This window comes from Triticum urartu, chromosome 3A, assembly GCF_056163025.1.
Source record: "Triticum urartu cultivar PI428250 chromosome 3A, HENAU_Tu73, whole genome shotgun sequence".
Taxonomy (NCBI): Eukaryota; Viridiplantae; Streptophyta; class Magnoliopsida; order Poales; family Poaceae; genus Triticum; species Triticum urartu.
The window spans coordinates 52,586,947-52,600,788 of record NC_141875.1 but is presented as its reverse complement, the minus strand read 5'-3'; the positions used below and the strand labels follow the sequence as shown (position 1 = coordinate 52,600,788).

At 43.9% G+C, this 13,842-nt stretch overlaps 1 protein-coding gene and 1 pseudogene across 7 annotated transcripts in view; one reads left to right on the top strand and one right to left on the bottom strand.

Annotated features, from left to right (window-relative positions):
• Positions 1–11,563, bottom strand: part of LOC125542747 (uncharacterized) — a 41,529-nt gene extending 29,966 nt beyond the window's left edge. Inside the window, exons 1-6 of one of the 7 annotated variants that reach the window (XM_087546303.1) lie at positions 11,188–11,563; positions 10,894–10,964; positions 3,438–3,521; positions 2,867–2,920; positions 1,713–1,796; positions 1,503–1,586 (exon numbers count right to left, since the gene is read on the bottom strand). In XM_087546303.1, the coding sequence (XP_087402429.1) occupies positions 1,503–1,524 (22 nt within the window). In that variant the 5' untranslated portion in view covers positions 1,525–1,586; positions 1,713–1,796; positions 2,867–2,920; ... (1 more) ...; positions 10,894–10,964; positions 11,188–11,563. Of the gene's footprint in view, positions 1–1,502; positions 1,587–1,712; positions 1,797–2,866; positions 2,921–3,437; positions 3,522–7,207; positions 10,965–11,187 lie in introns of those variants that run through there. The other 6 variants (XM_087546305.1, XM_087546306.1, XR_015618124.1 and 3 more) reach the window with 6 other exon arrangements.
• Positions 5,341–6,660, top strand: LOC147978449 (uncharacterized; annotated as a pseudogene).
• Positions 11,564–13,842: the final 2,279 nt, after the last annotated feature.

Below are 13,842 nucleotides of genomic sequence, written 5' to 3'. Positions count from 1 at the left end.
GTATGCCTTCATAAGTTGCTAGCAACACACAGCACAGTAGAAATCTCTGAAGGTCACACAAAAATCACAGAAAAACGTGGTGAACTATGCGCCTGGCATGCAAGAAATTTCAGTATCCAGATTTAACCCTTTCTCGAAAAACAAAAGATGCAAGAAGTTAACCAGATCTTCTACCCGTTTGATGCGGAGGCAATATGTAACATTAAAATTCCAAGGGAGAATGTGGAGGATTGTCTGGCTTGGAACTATGAAAAAACAGGTATGTTTACTGTTAAGAGCGCCTACAAATTGGCATACTCTCTCAAATCTCAAAGTGGAACTCGTGCTTCTTGTTCGTCTAACGAGCCGTATGACTGAAGTATTTGGGACATTATTTGGAAGTCCAAAGTTCCTGCAAAAGTTAGAGTATTCGGCTGGAGGGTTGCTACAGGCACACTGGCTACAAAGAAGAATAGGTGGAAGCGCTCGCTGGAGATCAGCAGCGTTTGTAGTATTTGCGGCTGTGTGGAGGAAAATGAATTTCCTGCTGTGGTGGCATGCACAAAAAGCAAGGAATGAAATGAGAGCACTGTGGGAGCTCCCAGGTGAAAATATATTCCAGGAGTCGGGAGAGGATTGGCTGCAGAATCTGTTATCTACATGCAGCACTGAAACCCGGGCAAAAATTCTACTTCTTCTCTGGCGTTGTTGGCACCTGAGAAATGACTGCATTTTTAAGTCTGGGAAAGAGACAGTAGGCCAATCGGCAGCGTTTCTGGAGCAACATGTTGCTGAACTTGGTGTTGGTGGCCATGGTTCGCTAGCAGGTTCAGGGAAAGAGGCTGTGCAACAGTGGTTCAACACCCCCTGTTTCCCAGATGATCGGCACCAGGAGAACAAGCAATCTCCGTCAATACAGACTGCAAAAGCTTCCACACACAATATTACTAGATGGATTCCCCCTGAGGATGGTTGGGTTAAGTTAAATATGGACGCTGGTTACTCGGCTGACTCCGGGGTGAGTACTGCTGGGCCTATTGCAAGAGACCGCAGGGGGCAGCCGTTTTTTCTCATTGGCAAGGCAGGTCAATTCGAGTGTGACACTGGAGGAAGCAGAGGCGCAAGCTATGCTGGAGGTGGAGGTGGAGACATGTATATGGTGGCTGCTGTGCCAGAAGTGATTAGGGATATCCTAATTACTGATTGTAATGTGCCATCTGAGTGATCTGTATCACTCTTTTCCTCAAAAAAAAATTTGAAAAACAAAAGAGAAAAGGTCATTTTGTAGACAGTAGGAATTTCAAGTCTCGTGTGAATAGTGACTTTCTCTATTTCATAGCAGGATATGTATTATTATTATTATTTGGTTTTTTTATGGTGTGAGTTGAATCTAACTTTATACATGACAGATGTACCTTCTATCAATATTATCAAATTTTGCCAAAAACAAATTCTGAATTTTGGGGGGTATCGAGAACATGATTGGATAAGCATTTTACATATTACAGGGTGGTCCTCCTCACCTCTATACATTTGCATGTCCATTTGTGCCCTGCCTCTGTATGCCCCTCCTCCCCTGGTAACCCTTCTTGGAGAAGAATCAGTACCTATAAAATCATATTAAATTAGTGAAGTGGATACTTTGATCTTTAATAGGGAGAGCTAAAGAGCAATAATTTGAGGAGGCCAACTTTCATGCTCATTTGTCTGATATTTATACATGGCAGATGTACCTTAAACTATTTGCGTGCCCATTTGTGCCCTGCCTCTGTATGCCCCTCCTCCCCTGATAACCCTTCTTGGAGAAGAATAAGTACCTGCAAAATCATATTAAATTAGTGAAGTGGATACTTTGATCTTTAATAGGGAGAACTAAAGAGCAATAATTTGAGGAGGCCAACTTTCATGCCCATTTGTCTGATATTTATCCTTCCAATGTGTTTTAATGCGCAAACTCGCAATAGCAGAATATGTACTCCTATTTGATAAGCAAACAAGCTTTCGCAGAGACACAAATATGGCCTCTATGAGCAATAGAATCATGTCTGAATGCTACTACAGCATCCATGCTATTGATCCTAACTGTCAAGAAAAAAAACAGCGATCATGGCCAGTCATTCACTTAGCAGTATATATAGCTTATATAGTAACTATGTAACAGTACCAGCATTTGAGATACTGTTAGGGCACTTTTAGGACTTTCACTGGGATATGAGAAAAGGCAGTGTAATGGAAAAGAAAACTTGCTCGGAGGACCAGTTTGCCATACTAAAATTTTACACTCAAATATAGGATGCCCTACTTAATTTTTTATAATTCTCCATCACAGTATCATATAGAACACACAAGATCATTTACCTTTACTTAAATATAGGATACCCCTATTTAAGATAATTTTTAAGCTAATGGGCTGGCTTAAATGAGGCCCACTGGCCAATTTAAAGTCAAACAAACTAAAACATCAAACTCTAACTTCAACTAGCCAATTTGATTGAGGGAATCATTTTCGCATAATACATTTTCAGAGGTGGTGGTTCACCCTATAACAGGTGTCACTGATTTGGTTCCGCTTACCTCTAGTCATGAACATGGTGGGTATATGATAGCACCAAATTTATTCAATTCAGCAATTTGATCCATGTTTTCATAATTGTAATTATTTCTAAAAGGTGAGGTCTTAGCGCTGTTTTACAGGTATACCCACGAAAACTTTGCTTTATCGTTGACAAGTGTGTGCCTTTTTCATTTTTCGTAATGTCTTTCATTTATTGTTTACAACATTTATTGTCGACTAATTCACTAGACAGCTCATGACTTATGTTGCGCTAACATATTATATATAGACATGCACAATAGAGATAATGAAAAGAGAGGAGGTTGAGCTCACCTGCCCGTACAGTCCTGTGCAGTCCTAGTTCACAAACTCTACAGAAAAATCAACCTGCAAGTACATTTAAGCAAGTTGAACAAGCTAAAACACCAAACTCCTAAAGTAACCATTTTGAGCGAGTCATTTTCCAGTAATATGTATTTACGTGATTAATCATTATAATTCACATTAATTGGGTGGAGTGACTGATAAAACAAAGCTTAGATTTGACAGGCAAACAAGCTTGTGAAATATATACATAATTCTTGTATTAAGAGAAATCATGCATGTTAGGAATCAAGGGAAAGCTAGTATGCCTTCATAAGTTGCTAGCAACACACAGTACATTAGAAACCTCAGAAGATCACACAAAAATCACGGAACAACGTGGTGAACTATGAGCCTAGCATGCAAGAAATTTCAGTATCCAGATTTAACCCTTTCTTGACAAACAAAAGAGAAAAGGCCATGTTGTAAACAGTAGGAATTTCAAGTTCTCATTTGAATAGTGACTTTCTCTATTATTCATAGCAGGATATGTTTTTTTTAGGGTGTGAGTAGAATCTAACTTTATACATGGCAGATGTACCTTAAACTATTTGCGTGCCCATTTGTGCCCTGCCTCTGTATGCCCCTCCTCCCCTGATAACCCTTCTTGGAGAAGAATAAGTACCTGCAAAATCATATTAAATTAGTGAAGTGGATACTTTGATCTTTAATAGGGAGAGCTAAAGAGCAATAATTCGAGGAGGCCAACTTGCATGCTCATTGTTCTGATATCTATCCTTGCAATGTGTTTTAATGTGCAAAGTCACAATAGCAAAATATGTACTCCTATTTGATAAGCAAACAAGCTTTCTCAGAGACACAAATATGGCCTCTATGAGCAATAGAATCATGTCTGAATGCTACTACAGCTTCCATGCTATTGATTCTAACTGTCAAGAAAAAAACCGCAATGATGTCCAGTCATTTACTTAGCAGTATATATAGCCTATATAGTAACTATGTAATAGTACCAGCATTTGAGATACTGTTAGGGCACTTTTAGGACTTTCACTGGGATAGGAGAAAAGGCAGTATAATGGAAAAGAAAACTTGCTCGGAGGACAGGTTTGCCATACTAAAATGTTACACTCGAATATAGGGTGCCCTACCTGATTTTTTATAATTCTCCATCACAGTATCATATAGAACACTCAAGATCGTTTTCCATTACTTAAATATAATAGGATACCCCTATTTAAGATCGTTTTTAAGCTAATGGGCTAGGTTAAATGCGGCCCACTAAATAGATAAGCCTTGTTTTTTATTTTTACATATGTAGAACTAAAAACTAATTTTGAACAATAAATACAATAATAATTCATATGTTATAAAATATAAAATGTTTGTGTATTTTAGGGAAAATGTTCATGTAACTAATTTTGTGTTTTCTAAAAAATGCTTCGTGTTATTTGAAAAATGTAGGAAAAAGGAAGACGAAAAGAGAAACAAAAATAGAAGCGGAGGAACAAAAAAATAACATATTACTCTGGCCCACGCCGGATCAAAATACTCCAGTTCGAGGGGGGTTGGAAAAAAGCGGCAACTTGGACGAGTACTACGCATCGTTCGCTATGTGTGATTCATGGCATTTGCGTCAGGCCATGGTCAGTCATGTCGCTCATCAGGCCACGGGGTTTACGCCCATGAGATATAAATAAGATTTTTTTTCCCTTTTGCATACATTTACCATTAAACAGTTATGGCAAGAGTTGGAGAAAACAAGTAACTCAAGAGATAACAAAAAGCATAATTCCAGGGGCAAAAGGATGCTAGGATAAGCAAGTGAGATGTATCTGATGAAGCCCTCGTCTAGATGAACCTGACATTAAGAAGGGATCGTGGCTTGGTTTTATGCTTTGCTATTCAAAATATTTTCAGTATTTTATTAAGAAATTTAGATTTACCTAAAAATTATTAGAAAATAATCAAAGATATAGCCTAATTTCCATACATGAGCACAAATTACGACATGCTCTTGCTCCTCTATAAATGACACATATTTTTGAAAGAGAGCAAGAACTAACATGTGTACTTGCTATAATGGTGAGATGGATTTTCTATTTACTTCCTTCGTCCCAAAATTCTTGTCTTAAATTTATCTAGATATGGATGTATCTAATACTACTAAAATGTGACTTGATGCATCCGTATTTAGACAAACCTTAGACAAGAATTTTGAGACGAAGGGAGTACTTATTTTCAGAAATATTTGAATCGTTGAGAACAGAATCAGCACGCATAAATATGACCAAACAGAATTAAAGAACAAATAAGAGAAGTAAGATACACAGAGCAAAAATCTGTAGGATGAATGAGATTGGCCCTCTTGTCCATTTTATGTCCGGTTCGACCCATTTCAAGCGCAAATTTACGTCGGGTTTGGGTCGCGGCAGACGGCAAACGGACGCGCGCTCATCTGCGTCGGGGCCGTGTAGCAGGCGGCCACCTACCTCCCACCGCCCAACATCAATGCGCACGCGCGGGTGGCCCCATCTGTCATCCGGCCATTAAACGGCCGCCATCCTTCTTAAATGGGAACCCGTGGACCGGTCGTCGTCCACACTTCCCACTCCGGCCCCTCTTTGCCTCCTCGAAAATCGACACCCCCAAACCCTAGCCGCTCCCCGTCCTCGAAGTCGTCGGCCGGCCGCAGCCATGGGGCTATGGAACTACGGCCGCAAGGGGAAGCACGACCGCGAGGCCGGCTCCTCTTCGGGCCGCCGCCGCGGCTCCATGAAGGAGGAGCCCGCGTCACCGCCGCGCTCCTCCCGTCGAGCCCCCGCGTCGGCCCCCTTCACCATCGCCCCTAGGCCTGCCGGCGAGCGCGATCGGCAGTACCTCAGCGCCGACGCGTGACGACGCTACTGGGAGACGAGGACGTCGGTCCCGTGGAGCGACGTCCACCTCCCCAACAACTGGCACATCAGCGCCGACTGGGTCCCGATCCCGCCGGTGCCGACGAGCGGCCGTGCACGCCGCGATGAGATCGAGCGCCGCTGCCGCCTCCTCCCCGACGACCTCTACTTCGACGATAGGTACGCCCCCGATTCCGGCCTCTAGGACACCTGGCTCCAGGACGAGCACGACACGCGGCGCGCGTCCTACTTCGTCGGCACAATGTCGGGGCCGCGGCGGCCACGTCTGGAGGTGCGCGGGCGTACGCGGGTGTGCGGCCTCACGCCCACGCCGTCGCCTTCCCCGTCTCCGTCACCACCTCCACCTCCTCGCATGACAGCGGAGGAGGAGGCACGGCTCATGCAGCGTGTCATGGAGGACTCCATGAACACGCATGATGAGCGCCAATGGCCGGGCCTCGAGGAGACGATGGCCCTCTCTGCGGCCGGCGACGTTGCCATCCCCGAGTTGGACATGGTGGCGGCGAAGGAGCCGATGCAGGACGCGCCGGTGGCCGCGTTCCACCCGGATCTGGTGGGCCAGCACTGGAGCTGGTCATGCACGGCTCCGGAGATGGCTGACGCCATGGGGGGCGTGAACTGGTGCCCCACGCCGCCGTGGTCACCGGAGCGGGAGGCCTCGCCACGGGAGGAGGTGGTGCAGGCACCTCCAGCCTTCTAGGCCGCCCCCGTGTACCACGCGCCGCCGGCCTACGTCGACCTCGTCAGCGACGACGACGACACCGGCGGCCACTGAAGACGGCGAGGGCCACGGCATCGACGGGCGCAGCAGAAGAACGCGGGCGACGTTTTTTAAATTTTTTATGTCAATTATGGCACTGGGCCGTCAAGTGAACTGCTAAACTGGACCGTTTTCCGTGACCCCCTAACTATGTTTTATGTTTTTTTAACTGAGTTTATTTACTTTTTTAGTCATTTTATTTACGTTTTTCTGTTTTTTTTTAATCATGTCCAACGCAGACGTGATTTGGGGTGCGGCCGCACGGTGGGCGTACGCACAACCCAACGGACAAGACCGGACACGGACGAACCCATCGCCGTTCCAAAGGAACAAAATCCGGCCAAACCGGATGTCCGTTTGGGATCGTGCGGTGGAGGTGGCCTAACCGAAACACTCCTGACAATGAAGTGTAGCTGGGTTGTGCGGGTACAGGCTGTGCATCGATGCACTTCTCGTCAGCCCTGATGTAACTTCATTCAGCGTTCACGTGCAGTGGCGGAGCTTTGTGTAGACCAACGGGGGCAATAGCCCTCCTTAACTTTTACAACCATTTGAAGAATATGCTCTATTTTAGGCCTAACTAGTGTTTAAACTAGAGATTAGCCCCTCCTTCCCTATTAATTTGCCTCCCTTCAGCTAATGGCCCCGTCTTGGATTATGCTCAAACTCCGCCTCTGTTCACGTGCAGCATCTATATATACCTCTAAATGGAGTATAAATAATTACATCTCTTGTTCTTTTGCCAAGAATGGCCAAACATCACCACCAGGCATCAATAAATAAAAAATAAAAAATATACAACATATAGCATCGTGGGCCCCTCCACCTCCATTGGAGTTGCATCTCTTCCTTCTTTTGCCAACAATGGGCACATTGTGGGCTGCTCCACCTCCATTGGAGTTGCATCACTTCTTCCTTTGCCAAGAATGGGCAAACACCATGGATGGAATGGATGTACTCAGCAGCTGTTGTGATGATGGATGGGCGCATGGACGCCCATCTCAAGCACCTTGCTCTGAAGAGGCGCCCTTTATGGCTGCTGCCTGTCATGGGCTGCACCATGGCAAATGGTGCAGCCGCCCAAGCTTGATGAAGATTGTTGAGGGGACTGATGGATGGGCGCATGGGCACCCATCTCAAACACCTTGCTCTTCTGAAGAGGCGTCCTTTATGGCTGCTGCCTGTCATGGGCTGCACCATGGCAAATGGTGCAGCCGCCCAAGCTTGATGAAGATTGTTGAGGGCACTGATGGATGGGCGCCTGAAGAGGCGCCCTTTATGGCTGCTGCCTGTCATGGGCTGCACCATGGCGGCCCAAGCTTGATGAAGATTGTTGAGGGCACTGATGGATGGGCGCATGGGCACCCATCTCAACCACCTTGCTCTGGAAAGGCACCCTTTGCTGCTGCCTGTCATGGGCTGGGCCATGGCAAAAGGTGCGGCGGCCTAGGACCCATCCATAGTATTGAGTGGCACGTCCCCATTGGACCTTGACAAGTCTTATGGTGGCAAGCTTGTAGCAGCATGAGACAACAAGATGAGTGGAGGCACCACCTTCCTTGTAGATACATTATATTGATGACTTTCCTGCAATTTAGGAAGGCAAAGTTTCCGAACTACTCCCTCTGTCCCAAAATATAAGAACGTTTTTAACACTACACTAGTGTAAAAAACGTTCTTATATTATGGGACGGAGGGAGTAGTAAAAAGAGAGAAAACTAAAACTTGAGATCCAACCTGTGCACCTTACCGGTAGTGCTAGTGATGGTAAAGTTCAACCCATCAGCCCTTCAGAACTCTGTAAGGGTGGTGAGTGTGACAGCCTAGGGCCCATCCAAAATAAGGGCATGACTGAACAATCTTCATCAAGCTCCGCCACTGAGTGGTGGAACATGACTGAACATTAACTGCCCATAAGAAAGCCGCCGTGTTATTTGCAGAAGCAGATCGATGTAAGAACCAGAGCCTCACATGTGCTTGTTGATCTCTAATTTTGGATCTTGGTTTTTAATTCTGCTTGGTTTGTTTGGAACTACAGGAGTTGTGCCCAGGATTGACTCTCGCAAACTTAGACCTGACACTAAAAGATGGATGTGGTAAGATGACATTCAATTTGTTTAGTGATGTACTTTTTCCGCAAAGTTGTTTGTTCTCTTTATTTGTGTCTTCCCCTTGTAGATGTGATCGTTGTTGTGAAGAAGGTGCAAATGGTGGGGGGGGGGGGGGGGGGGGGGGGGACGTTCCCTTTTTCCTTTGAAAAGATAGTGATTTTTTGTTGATATCTTTCGGTTTGGAGTATGGTTCTTGTAGCCTAGGAAGTGATAATACTCGCAAGGAATGGGAAACAGACATGTTATGTACATGTTTTAGATTATGAAATAGTTTCATTAAAACTAATCTATGAAACAGTGTTTGGTTCAGGTTGCTTCAAAAAGTTGTAGAGTATCAAACATTACTGGGGTTCTGCATTTCTTGAGGATATTTAAATGTTTCTTGAAGGAAATGGACTGCAAAGGAATATTTTAACTTGTTTCTTTTCTTTTGGTTGACTCTAACTTGTTTTAACATAAGATTCATGCCCATTGTTAAAGGGCATTCTTATAATGCGATGTGAAACTATGTGTCTTCTTGTAAAGCTATCATATGGCCTTTTTAGAGTTCGAATGAAGGGAAATATAATTCATATTAAAATGCAGGTTTTAACAGTTATGACATATAATTAATATATTATTGGCAGAACCGGTGCTTAAATGTAATCAAGAAAAACAAGTGGTCATGGAAATAGGGATGGAGGAGTAACATGCTTTTCCATTGTAAAGGGACAACTCTTCATCCCCAAGAGAACATTATTCTGTTCATAGTACTGGACGGAAACCTTTGCTGAAGGCCATAGGAAGGTAGCTTATTCAACAATAAGGTCGATTGTGGTAGCGAAAAGGGGAGGGCGGAGGGGATGAGGGGGTGTTCTGTTAGGATCCCGATAACGCCCGAACGTTTGGGATTTGACGATGGCAAATCAAACGTTTTCGATGGCAATTATAGTGACACGAGGATGTCAATTTTAGTTGGCAAGCATGGCAACTCCATGCTCAGTGTATTTTTTTGCCAGAAAATTGTCTTGCGTGTCAACTAAACTTGCCATCCTCGCGTCACTAAAACTGCCATCGAAAACGTTCGATTTGCCATGGTAAAATCCTGAACGTTCAGGATTTGTCATTTCCGTTTTGTTAACATGCTGTGTGGAAACATATAACTTATTCTTCGGGACTATCCATACTATATTTTTTTCCTTCATATATTAATTTGGGACTAAAGGTTTATGTTAGGGTTTGCAAACTATTCTAACAAAAGTCATCAGAACTAAAGAGAAAGACCAGGCATATGAAAACAATATCTTGAAGAGGTAGAGAGGACACTGCAGAAAGGACGGTGGACACAAGCGAGGCGTTGAACCTCATAGTGGCTGAAGTTGAAGAGTGCATATGGTATGTGAGGACCACAAGAGTGTGTGCTAAGTCATTTGTTCGTGGACAAGCATTTCTTTCTACGAATGTTCCTTTTAGTTCAGCTAGTATAATTTCAAGAGGCAAAACAGTGCCAACTAAGGTATGCAACTATGACAAGGTAAAACATTTTTATTTCCAAGATGAACACTACCAGAATCTGAAATATTTCTGTGGGCTGAAAACAGACAGGAAAAGGGGGGAACCCGACAGGGAAAGTATTTCCTGTCGGTCACCCTTCAGGGAAAGACGACAGGGATAGCTTGATAGGGAAATTCGCTTTTTCCTGTCAGTCGGCCGTATTGAAGAGTAGATGCCAAAGGCATGCTAGCTTATGACAATCCACCCGTATTGAAGAGTAAATGCTTTGGAATCACTCATGCATTCAGGGCATGCTAGCTTGCCATGGGTGCTCCACCCAGCAAACATACCAAAGGCAGGAAAGTCGTGGACTGACCATAGAAATGCCGCTTTCATTGGGAAGTTTACCTTGTGATAAGCATCCCATGTTTCAGCCCCCGCCCACAATTGCATCAGTTCATCAGCTAAAGGTTGCATTAGGACACTCAAATTTTACCAAGATGTTCAGGACCAGGGATAACAAGGCTAAGGAATATATACTCTGGTTTCAAGAGAATACCAGGTGGAAGGTTTAATAGAGCTACAAAAACAGGTCAGCAAGTATATGGAGCAGCATTCAACTAGTATGGTGTAAAACCATCACCAGCTATGACAAGACGGACCATCTTATCACTGTGCGACTGCATATGTAAAAGAAAGAAAGAGCTAAAACCAACAGGAAAATAATGAAATCGGTCAAATATTAAACGGCATCAAGCATACAGTACTGTTCATTACCTTGACAATCAGCAGTTTAACTCTGTTTTCTTTCTGGTAAACAAGTGAAATAACTTCAGAAGTGTTGTAACCTGGGAGATGTAAGAAATAGATCTGACTTAGCCTTTATAAAACCATTGTGGCTGTACATAGTACTAGTAAGGGCCAGTTCTTAAACATGTCATCAAACTCATAAACACGGAGAGATCTCATAAACATGTCATCAGTCTCATAAACATACAAATTATATAGTACCAGAGAGATAAACACGGAGAGAGCATGAGGGAGAAGAGAGGCAGGGGCCGCGGAGCTTACCAGCAAATAGAAGGGAGGGCCGGCCGTGAGGGTGCCTCCTGCTGCCGGGCGGAGGGAAGAGAGGGCCGGGCAGGCGGGCGGCCGGTCGAGTCCTGCTGCCGGGCGCGTCCTGCTGCACGGCACTGGAGGTCGGCCCGGGCGGGGAGGAGTCGAGGAGGGGCGGCCCGGCGGGGAGGATTCGAGGAGGAGGGGCAGCCGGGTCGGGGCGCTGTAGCAGGGGGCTCCCGCCGGCGGATCTGACGACGCCGGAGGAGGTTGGGGACGAGGTGAAATGTGTGGACGTGTGTAGGCAAATGGGTGGACTAGGGAGTTTTTAGATCCAGGAAAGAGCAATATGCACCGGAAGTTCTAAAACTATCGGAAATGGGTGAACGGGAGTGCTTTAGATTGGGGGAAGAGTAATATGCACTGGAAGTTTTAAAACTATCGGAGGTGTGTTAGTTTAGTCCTATAATTTTGGTATTGTGGTTTTATATTCTAAAACTATTGGACGTGTGTCATTTTAGTCCTATAACTTCGAAATTGCAGTTTTAAGTCCTAAAACTATTGGAGGTGTGTCAAATTAGTCCTATGCATCACTCTTGCCAACCTTTGCGCCAGCTTCACGGTTTTCTCACACTCCTCGCGTTGTCCGGCGACAACAACAATTATCTACCTATCGCCATGATCGTGCCCAAACAACAACTTGTAGAACTAGCTCTACTGCAAGGGTGTCGGGGGAACAACAATGTCATGAGAGAGATCAAGAGGTGGGATGGCATCCTCCATCCCGATTGGCTTGAGGTCTCCCTATTGGCCCGATGAGGAAAAGGGATGTCGTCCTCCATGTCGACTGCCTTGGGGTCTCCCACGCGGCCGGGCCAAAGCTCTTAGCAAGGCTGCATTGCAGCTCATGGGCATGCAGGTGATGGCGTGCAGGTTGCAACGCACACTGCGACATGGAAGCATATGGACCAGTTTTAGGGAAGTAAACACATATAAAGGGATCAATTGAAAAAAATGCACCATAGATGCTGGCCTTGCAAGCTTAGGACCTGAGACGAACAAACTTGCATAGTTTTGGGACCAAAAATTGCGGTTTTATAGTTATAGGACTAAATTGACACATCTCCAATAGTTTTGGGACAAAAACTGCAGTTTCAAAGTTATAGGACTAAACTGACACATCTCCAATGGTTTTAGGTCTTATGATGCATTTTACTCTTAAATCTTTTATGAATACCGATGATTTTCACAAGTTTAGCACTAAATATGGACTTGACTCTAGGATATTAGCCTCTTTTTATGAATCACTTGCTACTCATGTTGATCTCCCTAAGGAGAAGTGGTTTAAATATCATCCCCTTATTAAAGAAGAAATTAAGGAATGGGTTATAGCTAAAGGTAAAACTATCATTTACAATGTTAATCCAGTTGTGCCTACTGCTTATATTGAAAAATCACATTTCCCAATTAGGATAAATGAACATGCTAAGGTATCAACCGTGGTTCGCAAAAGTGATATTAAAGCACCTAAAACCTCTGAACAAATCAAAGTAAAACCTAGTGTTGCTATGGTAATAGATCTCTTGGTCGAAAACATTGATGGGCATGTTATTTATTTTTGTGATGAAGCTGCTATTGAACAATTCTAAGCCAATGGTATTAATGTTATTGAAAAATCTCTGACACTAACTATTGAAAGTTTTCAACTACCTCTACCTACTGCCAAAAAGAAATATGACATACTTATTGTTGGGGATATACATATCCCCGTTGAGATAACTTAGTGTTTTACGAAAATTCTTCAGTTTCATGCTAATCGAAAATGGTTGTTAATAAGACTTGATCAACCTTGTTAATAAATCATTTTTGAGAGGTATAAAGTTGATGAATTTAGTAGGCACAACCTTCTGCTTCCACCTTTTGTTTTTTGTTTTTCTTGGTTAAATAAAATAAATTGTGATGTTTAGTCAGTTTTTTGAATTTTCCATGCAATAAAAAAGTGGTCAAAAATAAAAAGTACTCAGAATGTCCTGAGAATTTAATATGATTTTTTCTGATTATTTCTGAATTTCCGGTACAAATAACATTAGAGGGGGTGCCCCTGGTGACCACAAGACACCAGGGCACACCAGCAACCCCAGGCATGCCCTAGCTAGTGGGTTGTGGTCCCCACATGGGTCCCCTCACTTATCCCTTTAGCCCATGTCATCTCCTACCTCCAGAAAAAAATCACCATAGCTCTCTCTCTCTTTCTCTCTCTCTCTCTCGTGTTCTTGCTCTCAAACCCGCGGATTTCAATCTCTTTGCTCGAAGCTCCGTTTCTGAAACTGTTTTGGGGGATTGCTACTTGGTATGTGACTCCACTATTACTCCACTTAGTTTTTGCTTTAGTGGTTTATAGTTTGAATAATTAGCTACTCTTCACTAGTGGAAAAACAGCTAGCCACAACTATCATTGGTGGCGCGCCATTTCCCATCAACGCCAGCAGTATTTTTTCTAAATAGTGCTAGCATAGGACAAATCAACATGCCAGTTGTATATGATTAGTGTTGACGTTGCTTTTCTTTGAAATTCCACAAATCTTTTGGCCCGTATATGCACTCACCGTTTGGAATGCACTGGTGGCGTTGCTTTTATTTGTGTTAATTTGTCAGTACTGGCGTCCGTCT